The following is a 16,022-nucleotide window of genomic DNA, read 5'->3' as shown; positions in this document are numbered from 1 at the left end:
ATACGACGATTTGATTCAGAGTCATATTCTGAAACCGATTCAGTAGTTTCAACGGCGAATTCTCTAATTTTATTAGCATTAACATGATCTTTTGTCTTAGTTGTTAAATGTATTATTAGATAATATGTAATTGTTTGTACTGGGAAGAATAAAATTTGTTTATTTTGTCATATTTTGGGGCTTTAATATTCTTTATAAAGGAAATTGTCACCAACTAACGAAAGCGAAAATTATTTGAATAATTTAAATATTCCAACTTGCTGATAAACAACCGATGCCAGTAACTTTTTGTGTTACTCATACTCATGTAGAGACTGAAATGTTGCGGTACTCATTATTTACGCCAGTAGTCGTTGGTTGGTTGCGAATTTTGAAGTGCCTGGGTGTTTTCGTAGTTTTAGACTTGTGCTTTGGAACAACATTTAAGTCGTTTTATATTTTTCTACCTTTGGATATTTTCTATTGGTGAGTGTATTATTCTAAAGTTGCATAATCTGTGAACAATTTGTTGAATGTTGTTTTTGAAGTTACAATGGAAACTAACGCTTCGTTGACAGAGCCGGAAATTGAATATCCGGCTGCGGCCGATGCAAAAAATGATGAAAATGGGTGTTTATCCTCCTTCAAGCAATGCTGTATGTGGCCATGGTCACTAATCGGACACATCGCTACTGGATTTGCCACTAATTGTTGTTTGTATGGCACAAGTTGTTTATAAAACAAGGGAGTATTTACAAATAATATATCGTTTACGTTTATTTCTATGTGCTGTTCGAGACGTACGAATATATTGTATAGGTGTCATTACTTAGTGTATTTGAATCCCACCAACGAAACCTTGCACAAGGTTACCCCCTGTTAGGATGATTCATGTGCGCCCGCGTGCGCTGCAGAGCTGATCGGCATGCTGAGCTGAGTTAGTGTTTGTTCTGTCGTCCATGTTAGTAAATTGAGTAGTGTAGTGCGGATGTAATGTTAAAGTAAATCGCTGTTCTGTGGAGAGTTATGTACGTGTAAATTCAGGCACCGCGTGCGCTGTTTCAAGCAGTGGTGTAACTAGCCTTTTATGCACCCGGTGCGAGCTTTCAAAACTGCGCCCCTGAACAATGCTCTAACCAGGTTCTGAAAATAAAATGGTCATTTCTGCGCCCCTCCAGGGTCTGCGCCCTGTGCCTGGGCACTGCTGGCACCGCCCTAGTTACGGCACTGGTTTCAAGCATAGATCATATTGATGGATAACGTGATAATCTGTACATATGTGTCGTTAGAATGCACAAGCTCGTGATGTTATTTGTTTGTGTGTAGCGTTAGTGAGTGCACATGTGGTACCCAAGTTAAATTTAGAAATTTGTGAGGTGAACCATTAAACTTTGCGTTGGACTGCTATAATTTAGTAGTGGAGCGCTACCTTATAACAAAGTCGTATTCACATCAAATTGTAAGTATCAAAGTTCATTATAGTTTTTATAAATAACTTCAGCTCTTAATGATTGTATGCGTTAGCTATATTCGTAAGTAGTCAGTCGTGCGCCCTGTCCAGGTTTCGCACATGTTCGGTTCGTCTCTAATTTCGTTGCGTTACCTTTTCGCGATACATGTGATTTTGAATTCGGTAGTAGTATTTCAATATTCTATCCGCTGGTATTCGGTCAGATATCACCCGGTGACTTCCAATTGAATTTGTTTTGTTCATCTATTTAATTGTTAATGCGTGGAAATATACCACGTGATTTTACCGTGTCGCCAGCATAGCAGCAACAAACCAAAAACTTCTATTATGCTTTCAACTAAATTTTCACATGTACTCTCTTAATTACATCTTTATCCAAATAAAACATTCATTAATATATTGCCAAGCATATTTCTTTTTGTACCCCCTTTATCGTTTTCAGGATTAGATTTAAAGTCGATATATAAATGCATGCAAGGTTATACGAAAGGAATGCTGATGTTATTCTTTCACCTATTAAAAAGGTGAGAAAAACAACAATATTTATACCTGAAACGCACGTTTGGATAAGTGAGCGTTGTAGCTCAGGTGGCATGTGCATATGCTAGCATGCTGGAGGTTCATGGATCGAATCTCAGTTGCAGAGGGCAATTTTATTAAATAATAAGAAATTTACGAAATGTGGGTTGCATACCACAAAAATTCAAGATTCAAATGTTAGAAATAACTTGAAAAGCAAAGTACGACGAAGCAACAGTAAGAATAAGTAGAGAAGATGGTGGAGGAGCAAATAGAGAGCAGCAGCCAGCAGCAGCAGGAGAGAGAGTATAGGAGAAGTAAGAAGAAAAGAAGAAGAAGAAGAGAGAGTACAGGAAGAAAAAAGAATAGGGGTGACAGAATTTTTAAATTTTTTGGCACGTGTCGTTATAAGACAGTCTACTGCTTCGGTTCGTCCATTGCTCCCGGCCCATCCTACAGCTACGATGTCTCTGCGCTTCATCCCCGGAATTATCAGGCATATCAACAATTTTTATGGTGGGGGATCATCCCCAGAGAGAGGGAACTCCTTATAAGGACATCCTTTTAAGAACTTGTAAAAATATTTATAATTTTTAAGTCGACTCACGAGAGGGGACACTTAAAAATATTCTTACAAGTTCTTACCTGTAGCTGAAATGAAAGATGGAGTACACAAATCATACAGGATACCTTAACAATTTTTATAGTGGGGATCATCCCCCGAGGGGGAGAACTTCTTATAAGGACTTGTAGAGATATTTCTAAGTGTCGCTGGTCTCAGAGCCGACCACAACATTGAGAAATACTTTACAAGTTGTGATCTGTACCTGAAATGATAGAAGGATGGGGTGCACAAGTCATAAGACACAGCCATTGCCTTTAACATTTCTTTATTAACAAACTAAATACAATATAAGTTCATAACTTGTATGTTCAATAGTTACAAGACATATGACGTCATTTTAAAACATGTTTATGACCTGCATAGCCGTGCTATGCTAACGGCTGGGAAATTACCAAAGATAACACTAAAAAATAACAAATTACGCCCTGTTTTCGTATGACATCAGTGGAAAATTATATACAGGGTGTTATCAAAAGAAAATCTTCACTTGAAAAAGAAAATCCCAAGATTGCCCCAAAACAATATAATTATGATCATTTTTCGCCGAGCAATAAAAGTAATTACAGGGTGATACAAAAACAAAATCAAAAGTGAATGTTTTATTACCTGTTTTCTACTGTTTATCTAGGGGAAGTGATAAGTACGTGAATAGAAACATAATAAAGAATACAATTGCTAATAATTATAAATTTATTAAACACATTAATAGAAATACTAAATTCAGATCTCTTAAACCCAAAACTTAGCACAGACAGAATTATGAATACAAAAGCAAAAAGAAGGCACGAAAAAGTCCCGAATGAGAGCGAATGCGCAGCCGACGGAACGCGACAATATTCCAATACTTGTATTACAAAGGTTATTATATGCAAGCATGTCACCACTAGGCTATGTATTAAAGTGTTAAGTAATTTTTCTGATCGTTTTTCCTTATAAGGTGATAAATCCACATTTGACTGTTCGTCGAATTGTAATAGAATATAGTTTTTATGTTACATACTTTTTTAGGTTTTCGCAGATGAAATATTCCATACGATGCACAAATGATATTTATTCAAATTAACAATTAAATGGATACACGAAACAAGCCTTAGCCGATGGAAGATATCCGACGGCCGACGGAAAACACGTGGTGCGTACGTTGTAAAACCACGAAATTATTAGTTCCACGCGCGATAACTCATTAACTATAGGACGCACTTGTCTGTTAATTCTAAATCTTATCTTTGGTGACTGATTACAATTCAACTACCGACTTAAAATCACAAAACACGCGATAAGTCGCCATGAAGACCGCCGCGCAAGTAAACGCGTGCACACTACGCCGCAGCGCACGATCGACTAAGTAAGAAATGGAACAAACACTGTTGAGCGCATCGGATGTGCTGCAACGCAATAAAACAAGTTGTTTGTGCACTAACACCGATAAGAGCCAAGAGTGCGAACTACGAGTATAAACTATTCATGTTGTGGATACAGTTCAATACAATGAAAAGATTTTATATTCTGAACGTACCCTCTTATTCACATAAACAATGTATCCTACAATCCGAAATTGAATGCAGTCTATATGAAAAGGCAGTTTAGGAGATAATGGCAATTGAAAATCTGGGAACAACAAGGTAAATTTCCTATCTTAGCTCCTTTAGCAACTATTTTTGAACTTTTACGTCACGTAATTAATATATTTCATTATCCTGTTCTATAAAGAATTTTAGGAAGTTTTATAATCTTCAATCACGTGACGAGGGTGACGGTAGAAGTGACTCCCATTCAAGGCACCGTACGAACCTAGCGGTAGAAGTGACTCGATTCAGGGTACCTTACGAGGCTAGCGGTAAAAGTGACTAAACTACAATTCCTAGTACAACGAGTACTACGGCGCACACACACAACTTTCAATATAACTCGCGTTACGGAATTTTCTTGCATTAAATTTCTATACAGGGAGATACAGAATTAAATTCAGCATCTGGGAAAATTATTTCAAACTGACACCGCGTTCGCGTGTTATAACAAATAAACTACAAATTCGTAGCGCAACGAGTACTACGGCGCACACACACAACTTTCAATATAACTCGCGTTACGGAACTTTCTGGCAATAAATTTCTATACAGGGAGATACAGAATTAAATTCCGCATCTGGGAAAATTATTCCGAACTTATTGTAATACCGCGTACGCGTGTAACAACAAAAAAACTACAATTCCTAGCGCAACGAGTACTACGGCGCACACACACAACTACATATCAATATAACTCGCGTTACGGAATCTTCTTGCAATAAATTTCTATACAGGGAAATACAGACTAAACGTTTTAGCACGATTGGCGACTATTTTTGAACTTTTACTTCACGTAATTAATATATTTCAATTTCCTGTTCTATAAAGAATTGTTGGAAGTTCTATAATCTTCAATCACGTGACTAGGGTGACGATAAAAGTGACTCCCATTCAGGGCATCGTATGAAGGTAGCGGTAGAAGTGACTCGATTCAGGGTACCTTACGAGGCTAGCGGTAAAAGTGATTCGATTCAGGGCACCGTATGAGGGTAGCGGTAGAAGTGACTCTCGCTCAAGGCACCATACGAAACAAGCGGTAGAAGTGACTCGCGTTTAGGGCACCGTATGAAGGTAGCGGTAGAATTGACTCGATTCAGGCTACTTTACGAGGCTAGCGGTAAAAGTGACTCGATTCAAGGCACCGTACAAGGATGAATGCATATCTGACTTTCATTCGGTGCATTGCAAGAGTATAAATAAACGGGTGACTCTAATTCAGTGCATAAAATCTAAAAATTGTAAATAATAAATAATTTATTAATATCATTACCGTAATGTTCACGGCCCATTGAAGAAATGGTTCCTTGGGGATAACAGAAACAGAAACATCTGAAATAATATAAAAAAATTAATGTTTAGTTTAAAAATAAATATAAACAAGTAATCAACATATTTCAATTTTGTAGTAGCCTATTAACCTTGTTTTACATTTTAGTTACAAAAAATAGTTGTTGCGGGCTTAATTTTATAATTCGTGGGTATTGCGTAGTGGTTTTCAACCACTATTTTGGGAGATAATTCTCGTAAATAACGACGGATTGGGAATTCTAGTCGCGTTTGAGATTGAAAAGCATATTTCACTGTTAAAACCGTTAATACTGCCATTACGGCCACTTCAAATCAAAACAGAATAGGTTTTTACTACCCAAAAATACTTCCACCACCAGCAGCACCACCCTTGAAACATGTTACTATTTGTCTTCATATTCATCATATTCATTTGTTTCGTGTTACAAATAGAAAATCAAATGTGTATGTTACCTATTTCCCACTGTGTACCTTGGAGAGGTGATAGGTGCGGGGATAGAAACGTAATAAATGATGTAATTACCAATAATTATAAATTTACTAAATGTTAAAAAATTAAATTAAGCATCTAACTAAGCATCCAACTAAGCACCCAAATTACAAAAGCAAAAAGCAAGCACGAAAAACAAGACCTAATGGGAGCAAATACACCGCCGACGGAACGCGACAATATGGCAATACTTGTTTTAAAACGAAAATGTGACGACATAGCATTATTTTGTTAATAGAATATAGTATTTATGAAACACACTACCTTACGTTTTTGCAGGTAAAATATTCCACACGGGGCACGTAAGATCTTGATTTAAATGAACTATTAAATGAAAACACAAAACAAAACCACTAAGAAATTTTAGCCGACGGAAGATATCCGATACTCGATGGTAAACACGTGCGTATCCTGTAAAACGATGCAATCCTGCGTTCCACGCGCAATAACTCATTAACTATACGCGCCACTTGTCTGTTAATTCTAAATCTTATCCTATACAATCCTGACCGATTATAATTCTACTACCGACTTAAAATCACAAGAAACGCGGTAAGTCGCCAAGAAGATCGCCGCGCAAGTAAACGCGTGCACACCTTGCCCCAGTGCACAATCGACTAAGTAAGAAATAGCACAAACAATGCTGAGCGCGCCGGACGCGCTGCAACGTGATAAAACACAAGTTGTTTGTACGCCAATACCGATAAGAGTCAAAGGTGAGAACTATGAACAATTCATGCTGTGGATACAGTCTAACGCAACAAAAAAATATATATTATGAAATTATATTAAGAAAGACAATTGGTTCACTAAATGCTGGAGGTTATTCTCACCCTGTTTTCAAATTTTCCAAAAAAATTATTCATTTTTTCAAAAATGCTGAAATGTCGCAGGGGTGTGCATCTTGTAGAGGAAGTTCTCGCGTACATGCAGACAAGTACCAAATTCTAAATGATAACACAGAGCACTAGAAAATATCTCAAGATATCACGGAAAACAGATATTCAGGGTAAAACCAATAGAAAAACAATTCTGCAAACAGAAAAGTTGGCAAATATGGATGTTACGTAAAACTAATATAAAGGGTGTTGTAAAGAGAAAATCCACTCGGACTCGGAAAATACTTGAGAACATCAAATTTGGTAAAGTTTTGATCAAATCAAGAAAAATTTATATACAGGATTGGACATCCTGAAAATTACTACATCACAAAAGAAAATACCATGTTCAAGAAGAACTTGGGAACAATAAATTAGGTCATTTTTTGAATAAAAATCAAGGAAATAAATATACAAGGTGTCACAAAAAATTACTACATCACATATACATGAAAATGTCAGGTGCAAGCAGGAAAACACTCGGGAGCAATAAGAACAATAAATTTAGTCAATCTTTGATGAGAAACCAATGAAAATTAATATACAAGGTGTCTGTTTGCATCGCAAACAGATAAGCGACAGAAGTTTTCCAACTTCTTAGGAATTCTGTGTGGTGTGTTATTTAGTGCCGATAGTGCGTCGCCGCGAACTTAGACAATAAATACAATTAAGTTATACAATGGTGCAATCACAAGACTAACATCGTAATATGTATATCAACACACTTAATGTTTAGAAAGTACAGTAGTTACGTAGATACAGTAGATAGTAAACACATTCGCAGATGAGCAAGGGTCCATCACGTCACACACTGACCCTTGTGCTAACAATTATATATATATATATCGTTGTATAGTAATTAAGCTATCTTAAGATTACAAATCACGAAGGGTCACTGCCCTTAGGCAAGTATGTACGCAAAGTTTTGCACTTAGACATTTTTGGATGAATAAAGTAGTAGTTACCGAGCAAGCATCGAGTGAAGATCGCCTCACTTCTCCGAGCACCTCTAAGACTCTCCGCTGCCTTACAACCAGCGTAAAATCCACACATCAGTCCTTCTGCTCTCAGCTTTGAACCCGGCGCCATCTTCAGAGCGCACGCTGGCTTCACAGTGTCACCAAAAGGAAATTATTAAATCACCAGGGAAATGCCAAGTTTAAGGAAGAAAACATTCGTAAACAACAAATTTGGTGAATTTATGATTAAAAATCAAAGAAAACAAATCTACAGGGTGCAATAATAAAGAAATTTAATGAGAAAATTCAAAATTCACGATGAAGAACATTACAGGGTGACACAATAAAAGTACAGTTCAATTTAGTATTAAACAATAAAGCGCTAGAAGAAAAATAGAGGAAAATTTAAACAGATACCCGTTTCTTCATGGATATCAAAGATCAGTAAAAGTAAAGAAGGTAGTGCGATAAAGGTGGAGCGTCCTCCAAATAAGCCACACGCAAGCCAAAATGTACCGGAGACACGGAAAAGAAAATTTAAATCGTCTTTTATGAACATATTATATTTCTTTAAATACTTAATTATTTTCAAATTATCAACACATCAACGCGAATGCAGAATTGTGTCATCAAAAGAAAATGCAATCTGGAGTAAATATGTTGTGGGGACTACCATCTCACCATCTGGGCTATTGAATTCTTCTTCTGCATTGCATGCCATTTTCCCAAGAATTCCTAAGATCTTATTTTTACTACTTTTCCATTAGTTTACAGCCTTTTATTTTCCAACTTTCTTGCTGTCATAAACTACCCTTAAAAAACCTAATCCCCGTGTCGGACGGTTTGGCACGCGGTATCTAACGTGTTAACAGTCCGACTCAGATTCCCAGAATCCAATGGTCAGTTTTCCCTCTCTTTAATGTGTCATACACTTTCTATATTTTTTACCAATCAAAACTATCGCTTCCTACTTCCGAATTTCTTGTCACCACCCATCAACCTGAAGGGTTGCTGGTGAGTGACAAGGGTGTAGGAAGATCACTTCTTCACAAGACTTCTAACTCTACACTTCATTAACACACTTCGTAACAACACCACTTCTTAAACCGACTACGTACTAAGACTTCTTAATTATAGTTCTGACTAAACTTCTTGACCAGACTTGGCAGTCTCCACAGCGTTGAATAAACCGTAAGTCGTGATATCAAACCTTGTGTATTACTCGTACTTGTAACCACTATCACACTACACACACCGATCCCACAATGTAATTAAACCGTTGATAGGCATGAAAAAAACGCAGCCTGCACGTCACGCGTTACGCGTTTTGAGTTACAAGTATTACGAGACTCTCTTTATGTGCAATTTACGGTGTAATATTATTTATGAAATTACTACTGAATCGGGTAATCAAAGAAAGTACTAAAACAAAAAAAAAACGTGTTGAAAGTATGCCCAAATTCCGTGATAGCGATGAATTATACAATTTTTCTAATTTTTTCTTTAATATTTAAAAATCACAGTAATAATAAATAAGAAACTTCGTTCCAAAACTAACAAATCAACAATATTTTCATCCCTTTTTATTATATCCCGATATTACCTAAGTGATTTAACTTCTAGAGCTATTGCATCAGCCGCATCAAGTTCATTGCAGCCTCAAATTCCACTCGTGACCAAACAGAAGCAAACATCAACTTCACACTACGAAACATCTACTCGTACCTACACGCCGCACATTCAACTGCTTGCTGTGAGGTGCTACACACATCGAGAACTTTCTACGCTCGACGATCCTCACAGTGCAGTGACGTCGTCGCATCGAACCGCTACGATTGGTCAAGCCTCCTGCTCCTTCAGTCCTGCAGCGCGCTTCCAGAATATTCCACGTGGTACGCCCAATCGCGTTACACCAGCTGGTTTTGAACGCGCGCCAACTCGACCGACTCGACGCAAAAACAAGTTCGAACGAGTCACAACACAACAAATCCTCACCAAAAAAACACAACAACGCACCGGCTACTGCAATTAAGTGCTTCCCTAAAATCCATTTTTACCTCAGACCTCCATCCAGTCAGATCATTCACAAACCGCACGTAAAACGCACAACAAACACAAAAGTGCAAACGACGAGCGTTCGTTGACTGGGTATTAAAATTTTATACAATACCGATTCACTTGGCGCATTCACAGTGTGTTTTAAAAATAGAAACGGCAAGTCATCGATGTGTTTATAGTTCAATGTTTGTGTTATCTCACTAATACCATAGAGTGAGATTAGTAGTTCAAACAGCACTTTTTTCAAAATAACATATTCCTGTGTAGTGTATCGCATAGAGTGTGTGTAACAATTGCGTGCGCCTGCAGGAAGTCGAAATATCGAAGTTAAAAGATATGCGACACAACAAACAATCGCTTTCATTGATAGAGTGTTTCGTTTGGCGAGAGTTGCGGGGGACTGGCCGGATTCGCACGTTTCGAACGCGTGCCGCGTTCCGCAGGAATTGCACAACATTTTGTAATTCGAGTGTAAAAGGCGCCGAGGTGATTTGGACGACCGGAAATTGAATCTCGTGAAACTTTTATTATCTCGCCAGAATGTAAGTTATCAGCTAATACAATTTCATATATTACTAATCAAATAATCGATGACTTAACGCAAAATAAACAAAAAAAAAATCCAGAATATTCTAGAATATTCAAATTTGTCTTCTATAAACTTAATATTTATGAATACACCTTCATAAAATGTTTCAATTTAATATATTTTATGAAATACACCAACAACTTGTTGATATTTGCAAAGTTTTAGCGCAAAACATGGGGAAATGAATCATCTAATTGCGACGACGCCATTTTGTGCTATGTGTATTCCCTGCGAGTTTTGCAATTGTCATTTGCCGGTTGTTACATTTGAGTAAAATTATATAATTTTCATGGTAATAATTGTTCGCCAAGCATCGTTCACGCTGGAGACTTGCAAAAACAAGTCGATTATCGGTGAGTCACGATTTCCACGAAATCGTCTCCCTCCTGCCACGACCCGCTCTCTAGCGCCTTTCCATTGGCCGTTGATGACGTCATTGATTACAATGAGGACGACTGCCGCGCGTTTCCTGCGAGTTGAATCGAGACGCGAACAGTGCGCGCTTTGCGCAGTCTCCGCGACGCTTATAAAAGCTCCTGCAGCTATACGCGGCCCGCGACTATTTCACAATTTGTGCAACCGAGCGCTTTAGTGTTTCCTCTGCGACCGGGTTCCAACCTCTGCTGTGCTCCAAGGGTTTCTAAAGCTTCTAAGTAATTCGGAGTGCCCACTGCACTCCTGCGGCGCTGTTAAAAGCGAGTGATTTTTCTTGTGGCGAGTGCCCTAATTGTTTTTGCGTGAACTGGTGCTACACAGCGTCAACGTTCGAGAGTAAGTTCATTTAATTCCTATTCACACCAAATAATGTTAAAATATAGCTTAAAAGTCGCAATTTATCGATTTTCTCCACTGCGAGGCAGTGCCATTACAATATCGATCGCTACATTTTAAGTAGGACGTGTGGGATTCCCGCTATGACGTAGGCAAGGCGCGTGACCTTGCAGTGGTAGTCGACATGTTTCAACAAGTTTAGACTTGCGCGCGGCAGGTCGATTCCTGCTCTAAGCCTCGACACTGTTGGCAACTGTGCGCTATCGAGAGCACTTTCTCTTATCTCTCATTATTACGACGACCTCGATGTGAGGATTCGCGCGTTGATTTTGTTGAGTCACGCACTTTGCGCGTGCTGATAGGTAGAACAAAAAACAAATGCCGACGCACACCGGTCGATGTGTAGTCGTTAGCCGCTAGTTGAACTCGTTCGCGGGGGGCCACAAAAAGGTTCAACGCAGCGCGCGCGCGAGAGTTTTTGCGGGCGCTTTGTGCGCGAACGCGCTAAAATTAGTCGTGTTTACTTTGCGATAGTAAAGTGTACAGACGTTTGTTTAGGTTATCAGTATTTACATAAATAATTGAGATATTTACCGATTTTTTTGATAACATGAGATATTATGAATGTTTTTTATATAGGGATATTTTTGTTCAAAAAGTAAAAAAATTATTCTGCGTCGAACAAAATATTAAAAATAATATGTAATAGAGTTGAAAAGAAAAATCGTTATTGTACGTTAAAATATGCAATTTTAAATAAATTATTGATTAATTAATATATTTTGTGACTTTGATTTTGCAAAATTGCGATAAATATTGTATAATCCATTAAATGTTTTGCTAATGCAATAAAATTTGGTTCCAGGTTGAGAGTTCAGCACGCTCAACTCTTCTCTTGGTGAGATACTAAAAGTCAACATTTTTACAAAAACCTTCGGCGAACATATTGTAAGTGCAAATGCAACTATGTCAACCCTCTACGGTAAGCCAAAAAACACACCGATTCTAAAGGGATTGCGTCCGACTTTACAGTACCGTTCACCATGGCCGTACCCGCAATCTACGGACTGTCTTGCGCTTCGTGGCGAGAACACAACGACCAAATCGGCAGGATCAACCAGGCGATGATCAAACTGGAGATCGCGGACCACGAGGATCTGCGCTATTCAGTCGATCCGCACCTTGTCCAGCCGACGCTCGAGGATCTGCTAATCGAAAGAGTAATTATGCCTTTCTTGATTTGTCGCGCCCCCACCACCCACATCGTACTCGTATGTGCACCACATGCGCAGCTTGCACTTGAAAATCTCTAGGTAGGAAGTCGAGTATTAATTGCGAAGTGTTTCTTGTTTCGCCCGCAGAATTCGGAGAGAAGTTGTTCAGCGAGCCCGGAGGACGTGCAGCCGTTACCAATCGTGGACGGCAGCGTCCAAATGGAGCATTGTATCAATTTGGATTTGTATCTGGCTCCGATACGCGACACGATGGAATCTTTCTATACAGATGAACTCGATACGCCTGATACATTCGGTAATATGCAATTTTTATTCTTTTTGCAGCAAAATTTCATATTAATATTTAATGAAATTTAATGAAAGTGGAACAAAGTTTTCATTTTATGAATTTATTTCATTTTTGAATTTTTAAAATATTTTTGAACGGCTTTAACTAATTTTTAACTGTTTCGAAAAAAAAATTTATGCTGTTAAACAGCTTTTATTCTCCTTGCAAGACAAATTTTAAACTTTGACTTAAAATTCAACTGTCAAACTCTGATAGAAATTTTTATTGAAACTAGAACTTTGTGTTCTTTGAAAAAAGTTTGCATAGAATGAGAAATTATTTAATGTTTAAATTTTTAAAATAATTTTAACAACTTTTGATTCTTTTTTATGTTAATTCGGGGAAAGTTAATGCTGTTTGAGCAGCATTTGAATTTATTTAATTATTGAAATTTTTAAATAATTTTAAACTTAAATTGAATTCCTTTACTGATTTGGGAAATGTTTCTGTAGTTTCAGCAGCTAGGAATGATCCTAATAAGATTATAAATACTACAACGCATCAGAAGCAATCGGATGGCAATCCATTCAATTTTTCAACAACTGCAGCACAGCCGATCGTAATACCGACGGCAAAATCAGCAACCAGCATAATCGAATCAAAATCAACAACCAAAAGTATTCAGAACACAATGATTAACTTCACATTCGATACCGAAAACAGTAAAAACCAGATGCCCGAATCATACGAGAGTATGGCGGACCCCTGGTCCAACGCGGCCGACGGGTCCGCCGACTGCGGCAGCCTGTTGTCACCCAATCACTTTGATTCGGCGGACATCAATATGGAGGAATATGATTTCCTTCTCGATTGCCAAGATGCCATCGACGCCGACGTCGATGACGCCAACAACGCGAGCAACTCTATGGATTATAATAACGCTACGCACGCCGCGCCTATTGAAGCGGCGCATACAATCAACGAGCATCACAACTATGCGCTCAACACACTCAAGTTAAACATTGATCATTTGGCTAACCTACAGCCCCAAATGGATGTCTTACAAACGCCCGACATCATTAGCACGATACTACAATTTGAAAATCCTTCAAATCTGAATAATATTCATGTTAAGGTAAGTTTACGAATTTAAACAAAAAGTTTTAAAATAAAATTTACAAATAATTTTGTATTTTTGTTTACAGTTTGTATCAGCAGAAGAAATTAAAGAAGAACTCGAAGAACTGGCCCTGAGTCCCACACACTCTGATAATTCTCCGCAGCCACAAACACCTGATACGTACGCACAAGATGACGAATCTTCGATGCAATCGTCCATTGCGTCCACATCAACTGCTGCCGTAACAGTGAGAAGTAATCGCGGGCGCCGACGGAAACAAGTTTCCGATGATGAGGAGTACATCCCGCCTGAGAAAACCGCGCGCAAAACCACCAAGCGACGCGTCAACCTCCCCATCAAGGTTGAAGACTCAGACGAGGAGTACACCCCGGCAAAGATACCGAAACGCGGACGCCCTGCGAAACCGGTCAGTGCGCGGTCGTCAGAATCTTCCGAATGCTCGAGATACCGCGAAATGCGCGACAAAAACAACGAAGCATCGCGACGCTCGCGGCGGAAACGCCGCCTGCAGGAGCAGACCATCGAAGAAGATTGCGAGGTGTTAAACGAGAAGAATCTACGACTGAAGGCGCAAGTCTCAGAGTTAGAAAACTCAGTAGCGGTCTACCGCAATAATCTGATGAAACTTCTGCTGAACAAAGCTTAACTTGATCTTATCTCTAAAGTGTTACAGTATCTCAGTCCACCAGTAGTCGTGTGTGATCACGTTTTGCATGCACTGTGGGGCATACAATGTTTAATTTATTAATGATGAGTCTAACTCAGAGTTTAACTCATAAGAACTAGGAAAGAAGCGCATAGTTTGAGCTGTATAATACTTAACCAACTATTATATTACAATGAAAAAAAAGCACAAAATAAGTGAGAAGAAAACCATAACAAAAAAATATGTTTCAAATTGGTTAAGGGTTCAATTATACTGTGAGTGTTTTCTTTTCGATAATGCGTACTTTTACATTTTATAAATGTGTTATACAGTTGTGATGATTTGTTGATTGTAATTAATTATAAATGCATTTAGTGAGTGGAGAAATGCATTTAGCATATAAGTTTTGTTTACCAATTTACTTATTGAGATGAAGAAGTTTAGTGAGTAGAATTAAAATATATAATCAGTTAAATTTTATTAAAGATACAATTGATGTTTTAAAAACTAGTTTTAGTTTGATTTTTATATTGTTCGTTTCAAGTTTGCAATGTAACATTTACTATCCGTATTAAAGAAATGTTCGTAAACAACAAAAAAACAAAAACATGCAGCGTATATTTTGCACGAATTGTGCCACGCAACTACCTCTATCGCTTCCAATAGTAACCACCAAGAATATCATAAAACATGCGTAAATAACCTGAAATTCCACTTACATTAAATAAACTGCATTTTCTTCCTGGTTGATTGATGGATAAATCCTCGTTCCATGAAGTACACAACCATTTTTCACATAATTCACTTAAGTCCCGATACTCGGTACTTTAGATTATTTAATTCAGCACCGGCACTACCCGCATTCCAACTGTACGCGCCGCGTGTTCTCAGTACCTGCAATTTAACGTACGTTATCAAGATTTCAAATCACAAACAAGTTACCAACTTATACACAGAAAAGTCCTAAATACCACCTCCAACATATGACAGCAGACAACAATATAACCTACAAAAACACATAGATGATCTACAAATTTCACAAATTATTTAGTTAAAATGGTAAATACGCTTACTAATTATGTATAAACTAAACAATACTAATTTTATACATTGCAGTCTGCATTATTCAACTTCCAAAGTTTACTGACTGTTCTCCTATTGATGATTTGCACCTGTGCATATCTACGTTCACTATTTCCTAGCATAATTGACCGCAGTAAAGTCGGGTAAGCATAAACTAGATAAATATTGAAATAAAATTAAATATTGGTTTAAATCATAGCGTCTCTGGAACTTTTTGGAAGTTTGCACGCATTGGAGAACGAAAATCGCCGTACATTGCAGCAAGTTGTCTCATCATGGCATTCTCATTGTTATTTTTATCATAAAACTTGTATCAGTTATAAATTAATGTAAATAATATTTAAAACGCATTTATATAAATAAAAACCTACTAAAATTTAAAAATTCTTATTTAAGTTGCGTTTTTCATAGGAGAATCAATTGTATTCAATCAA

The 16,022-nt window shown here is 37.7% G+C and overlaps 2 protein-coding genes and 2 long non-coding RNA genes across 5 annotated transcripts; 3 read left to right on the top strand and 1 right to left on the bottom strand.

Annotated features, from left to right (window-relative positions):
• Positions 1-52: 52 nt before the first annotated feature.
• Positions 53-804, top strand: LOC135800611 (uncharacterized). Its single transcript, XR_010550189.1, has 2 exons — positions 53-465; positions 528-804. It is a non-coding gene; the product is annotated as an uncharacterized lncRNA (long non-coding RNA).
• Positions 805-2,842: 2,038 nt separating this feature from the next.
• Positions 2,843-15,352, bottom strand: LOC135800615 (uncharacterized). Its single transcript, XR_010550193.1, has 2 exons — positions 15,225-15,352; positions 2,843-5,491 (listed from the first exon to the last, which is right to left on the bottom strand). It is a non-coding gene; the product is annotated as an uncharacterized lncRNA (long non-coding RNA).
• On the top strand, positions 9,694-15,112 carry LOC135800599 (uncharacterized). 2 transcript variants are annotated; one of them, XM_065313869.1, is made up of 6 exons: positions 9,694-10,397; positions 12,081-12,163; positions 12,248-12,435; positions 12,577-12,745; positions 13,231-13,853; positions 13,924-15,112. In XM_065313869.1, the coding sequence occupies exons 3-6, from the start codon at positions 12,259-12,261 to the stop codon at positions 14,503-14,505; spliced, it is 1,551 nt and encodes a 516-aa protein (XP_065169941.1). In that variant the 5' UTR covers positions 9,694-10,397; positions 12,081-12,163; positions 12,248-12,258; the 3' UTR covers positions 14,506-15,112. The 2 variants fall into 2 exon arrangements, with proteins under 2 accessions (XP_065169941.1, XP_065169940.1); XM_065313868.1 differs by lacking the exon at positions 9,694-10,397 and adding an exon at positions 10,743-11,215.
• Positions 15,353-15,381: 29 nt separating the features above from the next.
• Positions 15,382-15,972, top strand: ksh (transmembrane protein 167A-like protein ksh). Its single transcript, XM_065313888.1, has 3 exons — positions 15,382-15,564; positions 15,622-15,731; positions 15,788-15,972. The coding sequence occupies exons 1-3, from the start codon at positions 15,562-15,564 to the stop codon at positions 15,891-15,893; spliced, it is 219 nt and encodes a 72-aa protein (XP_065169960.1). The 5' UTR covers positions 15,382-15,561; the 3' UTR covers positions 15,894-15,972.
• The last annotated feature ends 50 nt before the right edge of the window (positions 15,973-16,022 follow it).

Source organism: Atheta coriaria, unplaced genomic scaffold (assembly GCF_025399875.1).
Source record: "Atheta coriaria isolate IRGN ID8LTWV9N9 unplaced genomic scaffold, Caltech_Dcor_3.1 hic_scaffold_10_pilon, whole genome shotgun sequence".
NCBI lineage: Eukaryota > Metazoa > Arthropoda > Insecta > Coleoptera > Staphylinidae > Dalotia > Dalotia coriaria.
The sequence above is the reverse complement of the archived record's forward strand: the minus strand, read 5'-3'. Positions and strand labels throughout refer to the sequence as shown.

What these genes read in the sequence shown, in the direction of transcription:
- LOC135800599 (XM_065313869.1), top strand. Translation starts at nt 12,259, where the DNA reads ATGGCCGTACCCGCAATCTACGGACTGTCTTGCGCTTCGTGGCGAGAA. An exon ending in AGGATCTGCTAATCGAAAGA is followed by an intron (nt 12,436 to 12,576) that starts GTAATTATGCCT and finishes TTTCGCCCGCAG; the next exon opens with AATTCGGAGAGAAGTTGTTC. An exon ending in CGATACGCCTGATACATTCG is followed by an intron (nt 12,746 to 13,230) that starts GTAATATGCAAT and finishes ATGTTTCTGTAG; the next exon opens with TTTCAGCAGCTAGGAATGAT.
- ksh (XM_065313888.1), top strand. An exon ending in ATTGACCGCAGTAAAGTCGG is followed by an intron (nt 15,732 to 15,787) that starts GTAAGCATAAAC and finishes TTTAAATCATAG; the next exon opens with CGTCTCTGGAACTTTTTGGA.